The 18,300-nt window shown below is 37.3% G+C and overlaps 5 protein-coding genes across 8 annotated transcripts; 2 read left to right on the forward strand and 3 right to left on the reverse strand.

The window, feature by feature from the left end:
- Positions 1-527: 527 nt before the first annotated feature.
- EMB2083 (AAA-type ATPase family protein) lies at positions 528-4,798 on the reverse strand. Its single transcript, NM_112500.3, has 11 exons — positions 3,314-4,798; positions 3,026-3,198; positions 2,751-2,852; positions 2,505-2,669; positions 2,237-2,377; positions 1,842-2,000; positions 1,662-1,747; positions 1,492-1,570; positions 1,277-1,399; positions 1,143-1,199; positions 528-1,050 (listed from the first exon to the last, which is right to left on the reverse strand). The coding sequence occupies exons 1-11, from the start codon at positions 4,641-4,643 to the stop codon at positions 835-837; spliced, it is 2,631 nt and encodes an 876-aa protein (NP_566541.1). The 5' UTR covers positions 4,644-4,798; the 3' UTR covers positions 528-834.
- Positions 4,799-4,969: 171 nt separating this feature from the next.
- Positions 4,970-5,860, reverse strand: AT3G16300 (Uncharacterized protein family (UPF0497)). Its single transcript, NM_112501.2, has 2 exons — positions 5,572-5,860; positions 4,970-5,493 (listed from the first exon to the last, which is right to left on the reverse strand). Exons 1-2 carry the CDS (start codon positions 5,853-5,855, stop codon positions 5,139-5,141), a joined length of 639 nt encoding a protein of 212 aa, NP_188251.1. The 5' UTR covers positions 5,856-5,860; the 3' UTR covers positions 4,970-5,138.
- A 36-nt stretch (positions 5,861-5,896) lies between these two features.
- On the reverse strand, positions 5,897-8,250 carry AT3G16310 (mitotic phosphoprotein N' end (MPPN) family protein). Its single transcript, NM_112502.5, has 4 exons — positions 8,109-8,250; positions 7,177-7,784; positions 6,687-6,798; positions 5,897-6,540 (listed from the first exon to the last, which is right to left on the reverse strand). The coding sequence occupies exons 2-4, from the start codon at positions 7,752-7,754 to the stop codon at positions 6,241-6,243; spliced, it is 990 nt and encodes a 329-aa protein (NP_566542.1). The 5' UTR covers positions 7,755-7,784; positions 8,109-8,250; the 3' UTR covers positions 5,897-6,240.
- Positions 8,251-8,960: 710 nt separating this feature from the next.
- On the forward strand, positions 8,961-14,382 carry CDC27a (Tetratricopeptide repeat (TPR)-like superfamily protein). Of its 4 annotated transcripts, none has more exons than NM_001338228.1 (16): positions 8,961-9,289; positions 9,774-9,846; positions 9,948-10,057; positions 10,197-10,243; positions 10,418-10,515; positions 10,635-10,924; positions 11,088-11,216; positions 11,442-11,619; positions 11,795-12,006; positions 12,123-12,188; positions 12,324-12,443; positions 12,640-12,716; positions 12,948-13,067; positions 13,154-13,373; positions 13,585-13,866; positions 14,057-14,382. In NM_001338228.1, exons 1-16 carry the CDS (start codon positions 9,182-9,184, stop codon positions 14,111-14,113), a joined length of 2,187 nt encoding a protein of 728 aa, NP_001319567.1. In that variant the 5' UTR covers positions 8,961-9,181; the 3' UTR covers positions 14,114-14,382. The 4 variants fall into 4 exon arrangements, with proteins under 4 accessions (NP_001319567.1, NP_188253.3, NP_001325497.1 ...); NM_112503.5 differs by having other exon boundaries at positions 11,828-12,006; NM_001338229.1 differs by having other exon boundaries at positions 9,033-9,289; positions 11,828-12,006; positions 12,948-13,373; positions 14,057-14,311.
- A 389-nt stretch (positions 14,383-14,771) lies between these two features.
- Positions 14,772-15,885, forward strand: AT3G16330 (Avr9/Cf-9 rapidly elicited protein). The gene has a single exon (NM_112504.3). The coding sequence runs from the start codon at positions 14,911-14,913 to the stop codon at positions 15,526-15,528; it is 618 nt and encodes a 205-aa protein (NP_188254.1). The 5' UTR covers positions 14,772-14,910; the 3' UTR covers positions 15,529-15,885.
- The last annotated feature ends 2,415 nt before the right edge of the window (positions 15,886-18,300 follow it).

Consider the following 18,300-nt stretch of genomic DNA (forward strand, 5'->3'; position numbering starts at 1 on the left):
CCCAAAGAAATCGTATTGAACCTATATCCAGATTATAAAATATGAGAAAACTATTTTTAACATATTAATTTCTGTAGTGCTTTGATAAAATTCAAATAAACGACTTTTATCATTAATAACAGTGAAGTGAATTGTATAGAACAATTATGTACGTAAGAGTTTTAAATAATAAAATTAGAAAATCGGTTGGGTATTTCGATTTTTTAGTAAACAGTACATGATGATGAGTCGGGTGGGTTCAATAATAGAGATTAAGCCATTAAGGTGGCCAATTACCAATAAGGAGGTTAAGTAAATGATTTGGTAAACGGGTTAACTAAAAATAAAATAAAAATTGGTAACACGTAAATATCATTTAGTTGTCAAATCTTGCAAGTCAAATGTTATCTGCTCTGTAATAATAATCAAATAGTTGTATGTATATCGACCAACCTAAGCACTCTTGATTTGATTCTCATCAATTTGCAATTTCACCTAAATACCTAACAAAAAGAAAAATCATGGATTAGCATGTGCCCATTGTTCAATGTCTTCCAATTTTTATATATAGCAAATTAAAATAATCCACATGCTCCACATAAGTTCATGACATAAAAATTCATAATCCTTTTTTCAAGATATGTGAAACAATTTAAAATTGACTATTGCTTCAATATGGATAAAAAGAAGTGTTATACTATATTGAAGCTCAAAGAATTATCTAACATGTACTATTACAAAGATTACAGAGGAAATATAGATAAAGGATCAACCTCATTGTCTCTATAATGGGTTTTTGATGTTTATTCCCTACGATTGTCACGAACTGTCTCTTTTCTCCAAATTACAATCATCTTATGAACTGTTTCTTGCGGTAGTCATGTCCAGTTTCAGCACCATCTCTTCTAGCTCAAGCCGTTTGATCTTCCTAAGTTCAAGGATACTCGGTGGCATTGGTTTACTGGACCCATAGAGCTCAACAAGAGTGAAGAATTCTTGTTTCGTTAGACTTTTCTTTTGAACCAGTTTCTCTACCACCTCGTCCATGAGCGTCCTGTTTCTTCCAAGAATCTGGTGTATGCGTTTGTAAATATATATTTAACAAGACCAATATAAAGGAGATGCTATGATATAGATGTAGTTGATTTAGAAGTCTACTTTACCTCTTTAGCACGCTCGTAACACATGTTCAATATCCGCAATGCCTCCACATCAATATCCTGCAAATCCATGTATCAGAAGATGATATCTGTTCTCTGAAAACTGAAGTGAAAACAATGTCAAGATATGGCCTTACGTTAATTCGATCAGCTACCCAGAAGTTATTCAAGCCATGATGCTTATCAGAAAGACCACCAAGAACCAATGATCGAGCAGCTGATCTTGCGTTATCCGATGTTTCAGCCCATATCGTGCTTAACTGTAACAAATCATTAGCAAAGGTTGGTAAACTAAAAAAAAATATGACCACAGTTATTAGAGAAGAGTAAAATGATATATCATATCTCTCACCTGATCCTCACCGTACCATAGTTCATCTGCAGCACGGGGTGCTAACTGAACAGTGATGTGATCCAAGATGGATTGTCGACTACATATAGTAGACCACCAAAGGACATATAGATTAACATAAAGAACCCGTGTAATCATGAAAGTAAATCTGTATGATGAAAGCCACAAACCTAAGCATGCCTTCCTTAAATTTGATATGATCCATCTTCACCCGGACATAACCCAATTCTCTACCAGCTCTAGGGTTGATTGTCAGCTGGTCAAGGTCATCGAAATGTCACGGTGCGGTAAAACAGAAAGTTGAAGCTTCATTCAATGTATGAAGGGGAAAAGAGATTTAAGAAACCTACAAATTCTATATTCTTCATATCAGGAAAGTTCACTGCTACAACAGCCATTGCAGCTTCATTGATCGCAACTTGTCGCCATGTCTCCAAGCTCCTGTCTTTTCTATCTAACATTCCTCTTTCTTCTATTTGTGCAGCTTGAAGCAAATCATCTGTTGTTAACTGCATTAGAGTTACAGAATATAGATGATTTCTCAGTCTTTTACTTGCTGGAATCAAAAATAGACTTCTAAACTTAATATTAGCCTAAGCTTCCTATCGAGCACAACATCCAATCACTTAATTTAATTCACACACACCATATTACCAGATGCTACACGATCCTAACATTTGAAACCAAACCCATCCAAAAAACAAGAGCAGATATAACTAATTTGAACTAAAAATATTGATCCCACCTCTGTTCTTCCATCACGCATCATATTAATTGCCGCGATCTCAACAATATTAGCAAGCTCTGCTCCAACCATGCCATCTGTCATGCTAGCAACTGCCATATAGTCTAAATCTTCAGCCATCGGCTTCTTACGAGCATGAACCTAAACAGCAAAACCAAAACAAAAATATAAATTTGGACCGAGGACAAAACTCTACTTTTAACCTCTTTTTTTTTTGTTGCAAATTTACAAGTTTAAGAATACATAAACACAGATACCACGCCGTTACCTGCAGAATTTCCATCCGTCCAATAAGACCAGGTTTAGGGATAAAGATTTTGCGGTCGAACCGTCCAGGCCTCACAAGCGCAGGATCGAGAATGTCTGGTCTGTTTGTGGAAGCAATGGTGATGACCTCTCCCCTTCCTTCAAAACCATCTAAAGAAACAAGTAGCTGGGACACAAAAAAATGAATAAAATTACCATCCCGTTATATAACGAAGAAAACTATTACACAATCTGAAATGTCTGGAACCTGATTAAGAGTGGCATCCCTTTCTTGTCCTCCAGAACCCTTTATTAACCCACGCTCCCTTCCAACAGCATCCAATTCATCAATGAAGACCACAGATGGAGCCTGCAGTGAGACCACCTTAAAATTAACATCCAGTAATAGACTAAATCCTCACTATAACAATGAGAATCAACAGAAAAGAAGCCAAGAGGTACTGCTTGAATGATCTCAGAAGCATCCAAAAGTGAGAATTAAGTTCTACGATCAACACAGGTATAGAAAGTTATTAGACTTACATTTTCTCTAGCTTCTTGGTATAATGCTCGGACACGAGATGCACCAACACCAACATATATTTCCACAAACTGAGAAGCAGAGATAGAGAAGAAATTGACTCCTGCTTCACCAGCTACAGCTTTTGCCAGTAAAGTTTTTCCGACCCCAGGAGGCCCACATAAAAGAATACCACCTAAACGAAAACAAAATTAAAGAAATGATCAAACAGCAGAATTTCATAGATCATATAACTTAACATCAAATACTAGGTGATATAAGGAAAAACAGAAGTTTTCACAACATTCAACCTGGAATCTTGACCCCTCTCCTGCGGTACATCTCTCCATGAGTAAAAAACTTAACGATTTCCTCAAGTTCAAGACGAATCTTCCCAAGTCCAGCAACATCTGTAAATTTGACATCCACACCTCTCTCAAGATACTCAGGTAACCTCTTATTTGATGCTCGTCTCACACGTGCACCTGACTTCATGAACTGCATCGCCATCTGTAAGTAAGGATTTTTCTCACCTGTACCTTCCTCAACCTCCTCATCCTCTTCCTCAATTCCCTCCATCTCCCTTTCCAACTCCCTCATTTTCTTCCTCTCATCTGCTTCCGCCTTCTCAATCTTCAACCTGTCTTCATAATCCTTCTTTTGCTTCCTATAGTTGAGAACCACCACACGGTAAAATATATAAAAGAATACCAATCCAAGAGCAGTAGCCACATTAGGATCCTGAGCCAATCTTGCCCACATATCCGCCATATCTCGATAATTTTTCCTCGCCTCACGCAGAGACTCCTCGTATTTCTTCTTCCTAACAGCCTTCCTTTTCTTCCTCTCCTGTTGTTTCTTCTGCGCCTTCATTGTCTTTTCCATCATCACTCTTTCCTCTTTCATCGTCTCAATCTCCTCCTTCCTCTGCCTCTTGAAATCCTCCCTCATTCTCTTCAACTCAGCAGCACGTTTAGACTCCTTCTTTGGCTTAACCCATGTTAACATATAAGCAGGAACTTTCCACAAAAATCCTAAATAAGGAGACGGCACAGGAGGTCTCTTAACCGGAGGAGTATAAGCATTAACACATTGTACATCAATCCCTAACTCATCCCATTGTTCCCAAAACCTCTTATTACCCTCTAAAGAAGGCAACACAGTCCTTAATACTCTAGAATCCTCCAAAACTACTAACACAGGCTCTGCCTTTTGCCGCAAACTTAAATTAGGAGGCTTTATCACATGCTTAAGCTTACCTTCAGCTTTTAAGCTCAAAATGTCAGTATAAGGTATACGATTCGAAACTACAGGTAAATCTTTGGACCAAGCTTTAAGCTGTTCAAGTGTCAAAGCCTCCTGAGGTTTCTTCTGAGTTCTCTTTCTCTCCGTTACCTTCGCAGCCGCGAACGACGGTTTGGCTAGAGAAGCGGAGATTATAGTGAGTGTGATTGGTATTGCGAGAAGATTGACTTGGTTTGTCTTGGCTTTGTCGTTATCATCACCATCTTCATGGACAACGTTCGTAGCTGAATTGTTTTGGCATGAGATTGAAGGGTAATTTCTGGGTAGTCTCTGACGATTTTCCGGTGAAAGGAATTGAGAAGGTGACGAAGAATGCAGAGGGAAACGACAAGCCATGATGTGATTCAATTGAAGTAGAGTGAATTTAACTTACATGAAGAAGTGAATTGCAATAAACCAAGCTAGTCGAGATAGAGTGATCGCCATTAAAACGTAGCAATGAGCTTCATCATTTCCCAGGCTAAAGGGATAGAAGAAACAGAACACAGAACAATCGTAATATAAAAAGGCTTCTTAAAGCCCAATAACAAAAACTTAGGCCATTTAACTCTAAAAAAGGCATTAAGAAGCCCAGACGCTAAAAACGAATCGAGACGCGGAAACCGGTCTGTCAGTGTCACTCATGTATGTGTTTGTCGCGGGTGATTTTGAATATTTTTTTTGTCGTGTATATGGAACATGGTCAACAAAATTCAAAACATTGAAATTCGGTAATATCGATTGAAACAATCAAATTCCAAAAAGCAACCCCATAACGTAAATGATTATTGTAATGATGAAAAACTTAATTAACGACGAGAAGTACAAGAGGGTAAAACAGTAATTAAATTTTTAGCGGTGGCGTGAGAGATGGAGAACGTCGAGAAGTGAAGAAGCGGCGAGGAGGAGAAACGCGAATAAGGCGAAGACGATGGAGCCAGCGAGATGGTCACAGAAGAAACCAAGAGATTTGCAGAAATTAGGAAGAGGCATGTGTCTGATTCCTGTTCTGTTCATATTCGTCACTCCTAAAGCTGCAGATCCTCCACTCACCATTGCGTATCCTATTATCTGATCTGCAACGAAGCAAAACCATGCTTGTGTTCTTGTCGGAATCACCGGAGATTTTCTCATTAGTCTTGTTCCACTTATAATCAGTTGAATCAACGAGTAAAGAACCGTTGCCGATGAAACCACAACTAGATATCTGTAAAAGAACCGTCAGTTTCAAAAGCAACGTGGAATACATATCACTGGTGATGTCAAATTTATGAAATATGCTTACATAAGAGAATCTGAGAGAGACCAAACGGCGTGGAGCTGAAACTCGAAGCCATAGAGAGTGGTCATGCTAGTCTCGCGTGCTGTTACCATTAACGTAACAGCCACCGTTGATACGGCCATGCACATGGCTCTTAGCACAAACATGGCCACGTCATTGCGTTTCCCGCCGCCGTGACGGTTATCTTCGCCGTAAGTGATGGCTGTGTTGACCACGTCGCGGATATCAAGCTTCGCTTCTGCACTCGCAACGGTCGGGTTTTGTTTCTGCTCTGCTGCTTTCGCCATTGTGAGTTACTGAGTTTTGTAATGTAATTTACATGCGAGAGGGGATATATAAACACAACAGGCTAGATACGTGGCTAGTTCCTAATGGAGTTTCTAAAACACTGCCCGTGAGGCTTCCATGGAATCAGTGTCTTTCTTTCAATCATTCACGAGGCATGACTAGTCTGCTCAAATACAAACAACAATGAAACGGCTAAAAGAGGAGATTTTAATAATCAGATTTATACCAAATTTTTAGCCGTCGTCAATACAAAAGACAATTTGAAACACCTCTTACAATTTTTAATTTTGACCACGCTCTAAGATTTACTTAGCCACTCTGCTCTCAAAAACTTCAAACTATGTGTAAAGAAGAATCATTCGGGAAATGCCATTGAAGTAGCTTTTAAACACCGAACATCAAGTCAAAGAACTTTGAGACCATTGACTTTGACGGAGAGGCCATAGCGCCACCACTTGGTTGAGGAGAGAAAGCGCTGCCGTTTTGCAAGTACTGAGGACGAGACAGGGGTCGAGCAGTGTTTCTAGTGGATGATGGTGGAGGTAAAGGCATGAATCCTTGGTTGTTGAGTCTCTCGTTTAACGCTTGCTTCTGTATTGGGTCTACTGGCTTCACTCCTACTATTACAACTCCGTTTATCATCATCCCTGCTTTGTTCAGCGCCTTATGTGCATCAGACCGGTTCTGTATCAAATACACAGACCATTGTCAGTTCGTTGTTTCCTTTATATAAAAGATTTGATTAGACTATCATGTATGATGACTCGTCTAGAAGAACTATGAATGCTTATCAACATGCATCAAACAGGTTTGAAGGGAAGAACAGTAACCTGGTAGAGGATGTGCATCCAGTTGGCATTTCTTGGACCAGGAACATGTTTCAAGACCATACCACATTTTTCAAACTCCCGTAGTACTAAATTTGTATCACCTGGAGAAAATCTGAAGGCAGTTATTATGATCAGTTCTTAAGATTGAAAAGATGGGAGATAAACACAAGATAAGGCACTTAATAACACTACCAGTTATTATCCATGTAAAGAGTCAGAATTCACAATGATCAAAACATAAAATCACAATCAAAGGCTGATATTTGAGCATCATGATGGTAAAGAACAGCATTTATTATGAACAGTTCTCTAAGATTGAAACATGGGAGACAGACACAAGTTAAGGCACTTAATAACACTACCCAGTACCAATATAACTGTTATCATCCATGTACCTAGAATTTCAGAGACACGAGAATGTTGACAAATCAAGAACATTTGCAACAGTAAAGTGAGAAAAACGAGAGCAATAAAGCTTAAATGGCCTTACCCATAGACAGTGACCCACTCTTCCTCATCAAGGTTTCCTGTAGGTATAATCTGCCTCTGAACCTCTGGCCTAGCAACTTCTCTTGGCGGCGGAAGAGTGACCAATGCACCTGGCTGAACCACCCCTTCTACAGGAGATCCCTTCCCTTTATCATCCTGCTCGGTACTACTACCTGCCTTTGACTGCGACCACCAACTCGGACTCCCTGAAACTTGCTGACTCTGTTGTGCATTCAGTAGAGAAAAAGAAGGGCTTGCTTCCAACTTTCCTTTACCAGGAGTTACAATATTCTTTCCAGAACTCTGGAATGGTGTTCTTCTGTCAGACTTAGCATCTGGAGACGCAGAGTAGTCTGCAATACCAGACTCAGGAGAGAAATCGGACCGGTCATCCAAAGTATACATTGGAGGTGGTGGAAGATCAGATCCTCCGAAATTCTCACGCCATAGTGCAGATACCGCAGCTGCCTGTCCCGGACTCGAGAATTTCCCTCTACGTGCTGAAACAGGAGAAGCTAAATCTTGAAATAGCAGAGATTGCCTCCCTGATTTAGGAGTCCTGTGTGCTGCAGCACTCATTTTCTACTCAATAGAGTTTTATTTATCTCCCTGCAAAGACAAAAAATCATATAGCTTTGAGCAAAATTACATAAGAAAGCTAAAAAAACAAAAACAAATCAATTTTGCGACTTTAATTCACTTGGGCAAGATCAATATTGAATCTTGCGATTGAAATCACTAATCTAAGCTTAGCTACGGGTTTCTAGAGGATTAATCGAAAGAAAATTGAGGAAAAAGTTCAACAAAATCGCAAGTTACTGGGTTTTAAACGAGAAGGTAGTAAGATTGACGCCAATCATCGAAGACAGTACACAAATAGGAGTAATCACACTATCTAATGGATCGATGGAGAGGGAGAGAGAGAGAGCAAACCTTGAGGATGAAAATGGAGGTGTTTGAATTTCAGCTTTAGGAATCCCGGAGAAGCTCAGGTAGAGAGCTCAAGGGCGCGGAGGGAAGGTAAGTGAAACCCTAGAAACCAAGATTCTGAAAACGCAAAATTCAAGCGCCTTACGAAAAATGACGAAAGTAGCCTTGCATTTGTACAATGGGTTTGAATTGGGCCTATTTGGAAAGTTGTTGGCCCAGAAGGTTTCTTCAACATATAAAGGAATAACCATCAAAATTCTCAATCCAACATGGTGTAAAATTAAATGGTTGTAACTTGTAAGCTAATTTGTGTTATTATTTTTTTGGTCAACAATACATAAATATCTAGCATATACTTACCAATTAGTATCCTTAAAATGTGAGAATTCTATTAGCATTAATGCAATATCTCTCATCTTATCCTTAACTTAATTTAAAGAGATTTTGAGTATGTTTTCACAAATACTTTTCTAAAATAAGAAGAAATACTCAAGTTAGAATACGTCATCGTTTTAATACAAAAGATCGTTTTGAAAGGTTTAAGAGAAAATTGCCGCGTTTTTTTATCTAACGGTTATACAAAAAGTCGTTTAGGGTGTGAAAAAATTATCGCGTTTGTTATTTAACGGTCACATAAAAGATCGTTATGGGAATATTGAAAAAATTGTCGCGTTTGTTACCCAACGATTTTACAACAAGCAATTGCGTTTAAGATACATTATAGATGAATTTCCATAGTTATAAATTCAATGTTTAAGCTATATAATTTCAGTTGCATATCTAAATTTGGGGCACTCTAATCTTACTTCATTTGTGTTCTTTGTCTGAAACTTGATTTCTATTCCAGAACGCGATTTTTTCTTAAAACGCCAAACGCGGTCCTTGTCTTGTTGTCTCGTCCACCAAAAAAATCTGGGGCACTAGTGTCACAAAAATCACACGCTCGTCGCGTGAGAAAGTTAGGCTTTTGAAATACTTTAGCGGCGCGCGATTACTTAGGCGACATTACACACACAGCCTCCGAGGAACAACAACAACATCGATTGTCTCGTCAATTTGGTCATCATCATCATCAGATGATGGAGAATCTACTGGCGAATTGTGTCCAGAAAAACCTTAACCATTTTATGTTCACCAATGCTATCTTCCTTTGCGAACTTCTTCTCGCCCAATTTCCATCTGAGGTATCTCGATTTCGATTCTTCTATATTCAACTCCATTTCGATTTTCAAATCTTAGCTTCGTCTCTTTCGATCACATCATTTTTAAGATGTGGAGTGACTTTTTTCGTTTTCTCAGTTTTTGTTGCTCTTGTGGTCTGATCCGATCTTCTAGTCGTAGCTGTCTTTTGTTGTGTGACTTTTTGAGTTGTTTGCGAATAGACAATTCTCGATTTATGCGGAGTTCAATTCTGGGCTTTGTTTTTAAGGATCAAACTCTATTTCGATTTTGTCGGAATCTAGAGGATGCAATTCAATTTGACTGAAATGTTTATGATTTTGAGTTGATTTTGTGATTTTATTCCAAACCTGGAATTTCTAGGTTGAGATTTCTGTTTGATGTATGCCAATGTCAATTCAGATTGATACCGTTACTCGAATTTCACATCCCTTGATATATTTTTTTGGTTATGTGAATCTGGTGGTGATCAACTACTTCATTATGCAGGTGAACCTGCAATTGTTAGCCAGGTGTTACTTGAGTAACAGTCAAGCTTATAGTGCATATTATATCCTTAAAGGTACTCTACATTCTTCGGTACTGGTGCTATATGTGAACATTTCATATATTGTTTTATTTGTGTTTGGAAAAACTAAACTTGTTTTACATTGTGAAATGAAGGTTCAAAAACGCCTCAGTCTCGGTATTTATTTGCATTCTCATGCTTTAAGTTGGATCTTCTTGGAGAGGCTGAAGCTGCATTGTTGCCCTGTGAAGATTATGCTGAAGAAGTATATGGCATTGCTTTTTTACTTCTTTTATAAAAATTCTCCATATCCATGGGCATTGTACACATCTTTTGCAAGCTAGTCTTTTGGGAGTGAAAATTGGCAAGTGCTGACTAGTGACTACTGTATTTTTGACATGCAGGTTCCTGGTGGTGCAGCTGGGCATTATCTTCTTGGTCTTATATATAGGTGACTGCTAATTTACTTTTCAAGTTCTGTATGAGATATTGGTGTCTCTCGCATGCTTTAATGTTTAGTACTTCTCTGTGTTGGTATACTGATGCTGTAACAAGCTTAGTAGTTTGCTGCATATGTTCCATTATCTAAGTTTGATGTGTGTTACTCTCTGTTACATGATTGCAGATATTCTGGGAGGAAGAACTGTTCAATACAACAGTTTAGGATGGCATTGTCATTTGATCCATTGTGTTGGGAAGCATATGGAGAACTTTGTAGTTTAGGTAAGTGAAACCTCTGTATGAATTATGTATTTATCAGTTTATGTTTCCGTTATTCCAGCTGGATATCTAGAGCAACAAATTCAATTCTCTGCAATGGCGTTCTGTGATTACCTTTTCAGGTGCCGCTGAAGAAGCCTCAACAGTTTTCGGGAATGTTGCTTCCCAGCGTCTTCAGAAAACTTGTGTAGAACAAAGAATAAGCTTCTCAGAAGGAGCAACCATAGACCAGATTACAGATTCTGATAAGGCCTTAAAAGATACAGGTTTATCGCAAACAGAACACATTCCAGGAGAGAACCAACAAGATCTGAAAATTATGCAGCAGCCTGGAGATATTCCACCAAATACTGACAGGCAACTTAGTACAAACGGATGGGACTTGAACACACCTTCTCCAGTGCTTTTACAGGTGATATAATTAAGTCGAGCTAGTATGAGAACATATTAGTTACTAGCTTGAAATCCTCAGTTATTCAATGTCTACTATCTTCTTCAAGAGCTATATTTCTTTCATAAGGTAATGAGAAGTTTGTAAGCTGTTTTCCCTATCTTTAAGTATCTTTATCGTTCAGGTAATGGATGCTCTACCGCCTCTGCTTCTTAAGAATATGCGTCGTCCAGCAGTGGAAGGATCTTTGATGTCTGTACATGGAGTGCGTGTGCGTCGAAGAAACTTTTTTAGTGAAGAATTGTCAGCAGAGGTTATATATCTACAATGGGCTTTGAGTGATTTCTTCCTTGTTTTCTTTGCATAAGAGTTTTCTTATTAATGCATAGGCGAAGAATGATCATCTATCTAGCACTGCAGATATTTTAAGTTTTTAACATAGAGCTTCCCCCACCTTGTTTCTATCTTCTAGCTCTATGGCTGGACCATCTAAAGCTACTTGATTTATTGGTCTTCTTTTACTTTCCTTATCTTGAAGGCTCAAGAAGAATCTGGGCGCCGCCGTAGTGCTAGAATAGCAGCAAGGAAAAAGAATCCTATGTCGCAGTCATTTGGAAAAGATTCCCATTGGTTACATCTTTCACCTTCCGAGTCAAACTATGCACCTTCTCTTTCCTCGATGATTGGAAAATGCAGAATCCAAAGCAGCAAAGAAGGTGATGTTTTACTATCATATTTTTCTTTTCTGTCTCCCAAACCGGACTATAGAGCCTCAATTGGTTGTAATTTTTGAAATGGAAAAAGTTAGATCTCTAGTTAAAATTCATGATGTAATAATATAGGTGGCTTAAGTAATTTACATGACAATAAGACTTGAACATATATGTGCAGTGATTCCTGATACCGTTACTCTAAATGATCCAGCAACGACGTCAGGCCAGTCTGTAAGTGACATTGGAAGCTCTGTTGATGATGAGGAAAAGTCAAATCCTAGTGAATCTTCCCCGGATCGTTTCAGCCTTATTTCTGGAATTTCAGAAGTGCTAAGCCTTCTGAAAATTCTTGGAGATGGCCACAGGCATTTACATATGTACAAGTGTCAGGTACTTTACTAAGACAATGTGTGTATTGGGTTCATATTCTTCAACTTGAATTCTCTGCTTAAAAGTTAAAGTATCGATGTCGAAGCCTAAAATGACAAAAATGGATACTACTGCAGGAAGCTTTGTTGGCATATCAAAAGCTATCTCAGAAACAATACAATACACACTGGGTTCTCATGCAGGTGATAATATGAATGGCTTTTTCTTTGCTCCTTTTTCATTGGAATGATCTTATTTGGTCATTGACGTCATTTTCTAATTCCATTTTGTTGGTTTTTGACACTGAAACTAAAAACCATGGATACATTTTGAAATAGGTTGGAAAAGCATATTTTGAGCTACAAGACTACTTCAACGCTGACTCTTCCTTTACTCTTGCTCATCAAAAGTATCCTTATGCTTTGGAAGGAATGGATACATACTCCACTGTTCTTTATGTGAGCTGTTGTCACTATTTGCAAATTTTCCTATTATTCATTATGAACAGTCCCGAACTAATCTTGAACATGATGTTGACTCTGAACATTATCCTGTTGTGATATCAGCATAGAGAACTTGATTTTTGATTGACCTGCAAGGATTTCTATGTAATTGTTTTTTACTTTTAGTAATTTCGTATTTTTGTTTTTGAAGCACCTGAAAGAAGAGATGAGGTTGGGCTATCTGGCTCAGGAACTGATTTCAGTTGATCGCCTGTCTCCAGAATCCTGGTATCATTCTTAGAATCTTCATTACCAATATGCTCTTCCGCTTTCGTTTCGCAAAACTTACATGATCAACCCACATATGTCTACGTCGAGACTCTAACACCACAAGCTTTAACCACATACCGTCAATGGAAACCAGCTTTTTGCACTAGCATATCAAAATCTGAAACTGCAGACTTTTCTCTTTGCTTGTATTTTTTTCTGTAATGACTGTGGTCGCAATATGAATTGCAGGTGTGCAGTTGGGAACTGTTACAGTTTGCGTAAGGATCATGATACTGCTCTCAAAATGTTTCAGAGAGCTATCCAACTGAATGAAAGATTCACATATGCACATACCCTTTGTGGCCACGAGTACAATTCTTTTCGATGCATCTTTTGCGCATAATCGGCATATGCATGTACGTTAATAACATACCGGTCTCACCTTGGCTGCACAGGTTTGCCGCATTGGAAGAATTCGAGGATGCAGAGAGATGCTACCGGAAGGCTCTGGGCATAGATACGAGACACTATAATGCATGGTACGGTCTTGGAATGACCTATCTTCGTCAGGAGAAATTCGAGTTTGCGCAGCATCAATTTCAACTGGCTCTCCAAATAAATCCAAGATCTTCAGTCATCATGTGTTACTATGGAATTGCTTTGCATGAGTCAAAGGTATCTGAAATACGCTCTTCACATCAACAATCTGTTAAGTTTAGAATATCGATACCTTTATTCCTTAACCAAACCAGTACACACTAACACATCCCTAATATCATATATTACTCTTTATGACTTTGTGATGTTCTTATTTGGCTGTGAAATTTAGCTTTCCAGAAAGTTATAGTCCAGAGATAATTTTTAAGGTTGAGATAATATTTTGCAGAGAAACGATGAGGCGTTGATGATGATGGAGAAGGCTGTACTCACTGATGCAAAGAATCCGCTCCCCAAGTACTACAAGGCTCACATATTAACCAGCCTAGGTGATTATCACAAAGCACAGAAAGTTTTAGAAGAGCTCAAAGAATGTGCTCCTCAAGAAAGCAGTGTCCATGCATCGCTTGGCAAAATATACAATCAGCTAAAGCAATACGACAAAGCCGTGTTACATTTCGGCATTGCTTTGGATTTAAGCCCTTCTCCATCTGATGCTGTCAAGATAAAGGTTAATTACTCCTTTCCTGTTTTTGCTTCACAAGCATCAATCATGGTCACATTTTGCATTTAGGAGTTGAAATTAGTTAATATGAGATCGAATAATGGATAATTAATCAAAACGTTATATTTCTCATAATCTCATGATAAATCCTTAAAAACTTACTTAATAGAATTTTATTCACTGTCTGTGCCTACAGGCTTACATGGAGAGGTTGATACTACCAGACGAGCTGGTGACGGAGGAAAATTTGTAGATTTATTGTGCAGGTAATACACCAGATTATGTTTCTCATATAACCCAAAGTCATCTGTAATTTTTCTCATCTTTAGATCAGTCTTGTGGACTAACCCTAAAACAAAACTGATTATATAAACTTAGAGGGTAATATTACAGAAAATTGTATAGAGTTGGGTTGAATTTTCATTTCTTTTCCAAGTTGGAACTTTTGTTCCTTTCTCTTTGCATAAAATTTGTGGCACTCATTGCACCAATGGTAACTATCTGGTGAAAGATTTAAACTTTTAAGGCAAACTAAAAAGCAAAGTTTAAAGAAAAAAGGTTTAGCCACAGTGGCAATAATATAGTGTTTTGATTCATTCCTTTTCGAAAAAAGAAAAACTTTTGAAATAAAAAGATATAGTTGTAAAGCGTATATACCAATACCATCATACTAGAAGGCCAAGTCATCTTACAAAACCTCCACTAGTTAAATTTTTGTATGTATGTCATCTAGAAAAGCAAGACCTAATATCCATATATAGATGGCTATAATACATAGTGCAATCTAAAGTACAACTAAAGTTGATAATACAATTCAAATTTTCTTTTTCTTTTCCATTTTTTGGGTTATTGAAATCCTAAAGCTATTTCACAACATATTAATATGTTTGTGTAATGTTCCACGTTTAAGTACTTCTTTTCGTAGAAAAGTTTTTCTCTTTCTCTCCTCTTTATAAATCCCACACACATTGATCCTTAGTCCATAAGCAAATATCAAAGCCAAGAAAAACAAAACAAAACAAGAGTCTCATTATCTCTCTAATTCTAAAGATGGAGAAGAATATATCAATAAGCAAGAAGCTAGGGAACATTGTACGTTTTGTCTTGTACATGTTACACAAAGGCATTTCTAAGCAAAAGCTCCTAGCCGACTTTAATGCCACTCTCAAACGCGGCAAGAATCTCATGTTCCACAACCGCCGCCGTGTCCCAGGCTCGGCTGTTGCGTCCCATCCACAGAACGAGTACGAGTTTAGCTGCAGCGACACTCCTAACTACACGTTCCCCTTCAACATGGCTGCCTTCAAGAAGAAGAGCCACCACAACAGCCTCTTCTCCTGTGGTCAAGCGCCACCGACCCTTGATGACGACACTTCCGTCTCCAGAGCCGTTCTAGAGCTGCTCAACAGCGGTGGAGATCATGATCAGGGAAGTAACACGCCGGCTTTTTCCATTGAGGCCTTGACGGCGTTATCTCCCTACCTGCCGGGATTTGGACGGAGTACTTCGTCCGTGAGGCCTTTACGGGTAACGGACTCACCATTCCCGTTAAGAGAAGAGGGTGACGTGGCTAACGGACATGTGGACAAGGCAGCGGATGAGTTTATAAAGAAGTTTTACAAGAACTTGTATCAGCAAAAGAAGATGATTGAGTCCTCACCTAATTAAATCTCCTTTTTTGGCCTTTCCCCTTAGTTTCTCTCAATCTCTCTTCCTAAATATTTCCTCTATTTTTGGCTGATTTAGTTCCGAAGTTGTAATAATATTCTTGGTTGGAGGAGGCCGGTGGGGATTATTTCCTCATTTCTTGATAAAATTATATTATCATGAATAAAATATTATTCAGGTGGCTATTTTCTACACTAATTTGGAAAATGTAATGTATTTTTGAAACACTATAGTTGATGAGTTGGAAAGTATTGTACTTCATCGTGAACAAAATTAGTTGACATGATTTAGTCGAAATACATTTTAGACTTAAACGCATCATCATCGAGTTATCGTAACGTGATTTATGAAACAAAAAGGAGCATGTATGCAACTTTCTTGATGACACCTCTACCTACAAAACCGTATTACTTACCTACAAAACCGTGATGTAACACGACAATGTTGTTTTCTAGCTTTCTGAGGTTGAACTAAACACTCCCTTAGTGCCTTTACGGGTTACGGACTCACCGTTTCCGTTATGGGAAGATGGTGACATGGCTAATGGAGACGTGGACAAAAATATCATTTTCGTAATCGAACGCTCCTTTGTTGAAACATGATTTTGGACAAAGTAGATTTTCCCGCAAAATAATGGAATCATGAGATTTTCTCAAAATAATTAAATGTTAAAATCGTCATTTTGTGTTAAAATTTAGTGGAAATGTGATTTTAATCAAAGTTTTGAAAAGCAAGATTACACTCATAGATTTTAGTCATTTTACAATTGCATAATAATGATTTCTACTTCTAACCCACACAAACCGAATTTGATGCACAAAAATGTTGAGCATGAGGACGTGGATTGGAAACCCAACACACATAAAGAGGAACATGCATGTACATGTCAAAGACCTCCAAATGATTGTGTCCCATCTTAAAAATTTCGGGTATGAAGTATTATATTTTGTGCTTGTAAGCCCTGATTTGGCTGGTTTATTCTACGACCAAATATGTATTTACCTAACTTTATAATCTCTAGTGATTGTTAAAAATCGTTATTTACTTACTTATTTAAATGTCACATAGAGAGAAAAGAGATTTGCATACTTGTAATAATATAATCGTGCTTGTATAAGAAAAAAAAAACTTTATGAGACAAGAAAAAAAAACTCGGGTGTACGTACGTCGTAAGTAAAAGGGCCAATGCAAGCAAGCTGTTTGGCTCTTTCCTTAAAGCAAAATAAAAGAAAAAGTTATCTTTTTCTCCTTTTATTTCAACTTTTTTCTTTAATTTTCTTTTCCATTTTTTATGCTTAATTTTTCAACTCCGAGATATGAAACTCTCTACTTTGTGTTTAGTTTGAACTCTTTTAGTCATAAAACAACAAACTCTGCCGCAATCAACAAAAAGCGAAGGAGTCAAATAAAAACTTCTTTTTACGAGTGAAAGTGACTATTTTACTTCAATCTCTTTTGATTTTCAAAACTAAGAAAAAAAAGAATGGAAATCAAAGTTGTGCATGTTCTTCCCTTAGTCGATATGTAAAAGTGATTTGATAGACATTATTGTATGTAAAAGTAATACAACTCTGAAAAATTTTAAGAAAAATTGCTAGTATCAGCTAATCCAACAATTAGTTATATGTTTTGGAGAATGTGTAACATGACCGATTATAAAGCTAACATCACTTTATTTATTGAATTTATAAGTAATGCAATTATTTAAATAGGTCTTCTCGAAGAACATCTAGATGGTATACGCTTTTGTGAGGTGAGCTCCCTTTTATGTTTGATTTAATAGAAGAAATGTAATGTGTAATGACTTGCTTCAAATGATTTGTATGTTCCTATTGGATAAGGGCATCTTGATTTTATTTTTATTTTTTGTATCTATAATGTGCAGTAAACTTTTTACTTTTCATTTTAGTATGATAGCTGGAGTTTGGTTGTTTCAAAGATAGGCAAGTATTGTGTTTAACAACTAAAAATAAAACAACACATATTTTTCAATAGAATTATTTACAAATTATAAATCTAAACACAGGGAAAATGTTAGATACAAAAACAAAAAAAGTATCAAAGACAAGCAGTGTATCAGACATATATAATATCATATTTTCAATTCATTAGAAATACAACTTGCCATATCGCAAATTAGTCCATAATCACCAAGGTAGGGAACGATTGTCTATCGATAAGTTATGATTGAAAGAAAAGGATTTCATGAAGAAAAAAAAACTTAATTTTTCTTCCAGAATCGTGACTTAGAATTTTTGTTAACACCGACGAATTTAGATAACAAAAGCTACTCCCTCATTGACTAAGCCAAGAAAGTTGAGTAGTTGACTAACAATGGGACTAATATTTTAGCAAAATCAATACAATTTTGGTAATTATTTTGGTTCATGAAAATGTTCAATTTTTTTGGTCTGAATTGTGGAATTCACGATTTATTTAGCCTTTTTGCGGTATATATAAAATTAAGATATTTTTATGTAACACTTTGTTTTATAAAGGATAAGCTTGTATAGTTTATATATAACGGCTAGTCATGCTCAAAGCCTTTATCATCTGTGGGCTTCACAATCTTATTTCTTCGACCCATTTGCTTCAAGCCTCAAACCAAAACTTGGCTGAGTTCTTCGAAAGCTCATTATTTCTTATATAGTAATTCTTTTACATAGTGTTGGAAAATGAAGTAAAAGAATATCGAAACTTGAACGCTTAGATGACGAATCTGTGACATTATGATTTCAAGTATCGACGTGTTTTATCAAAGTGAAAAGTTGT

Source organism: Arabidopsis thaliana, chromosome 3, assembly GCF_000001735.4.
Source record: "Arabidopsis thaliana chromosome 3, partial sequence".
Lineage (NCBI taxonomy): Eukaryota > Viridiplantae > Streptophyta > Magnoliopsida > Brassicales > Brassicaceae > Arabidopsis > Arabidopsis thaliana.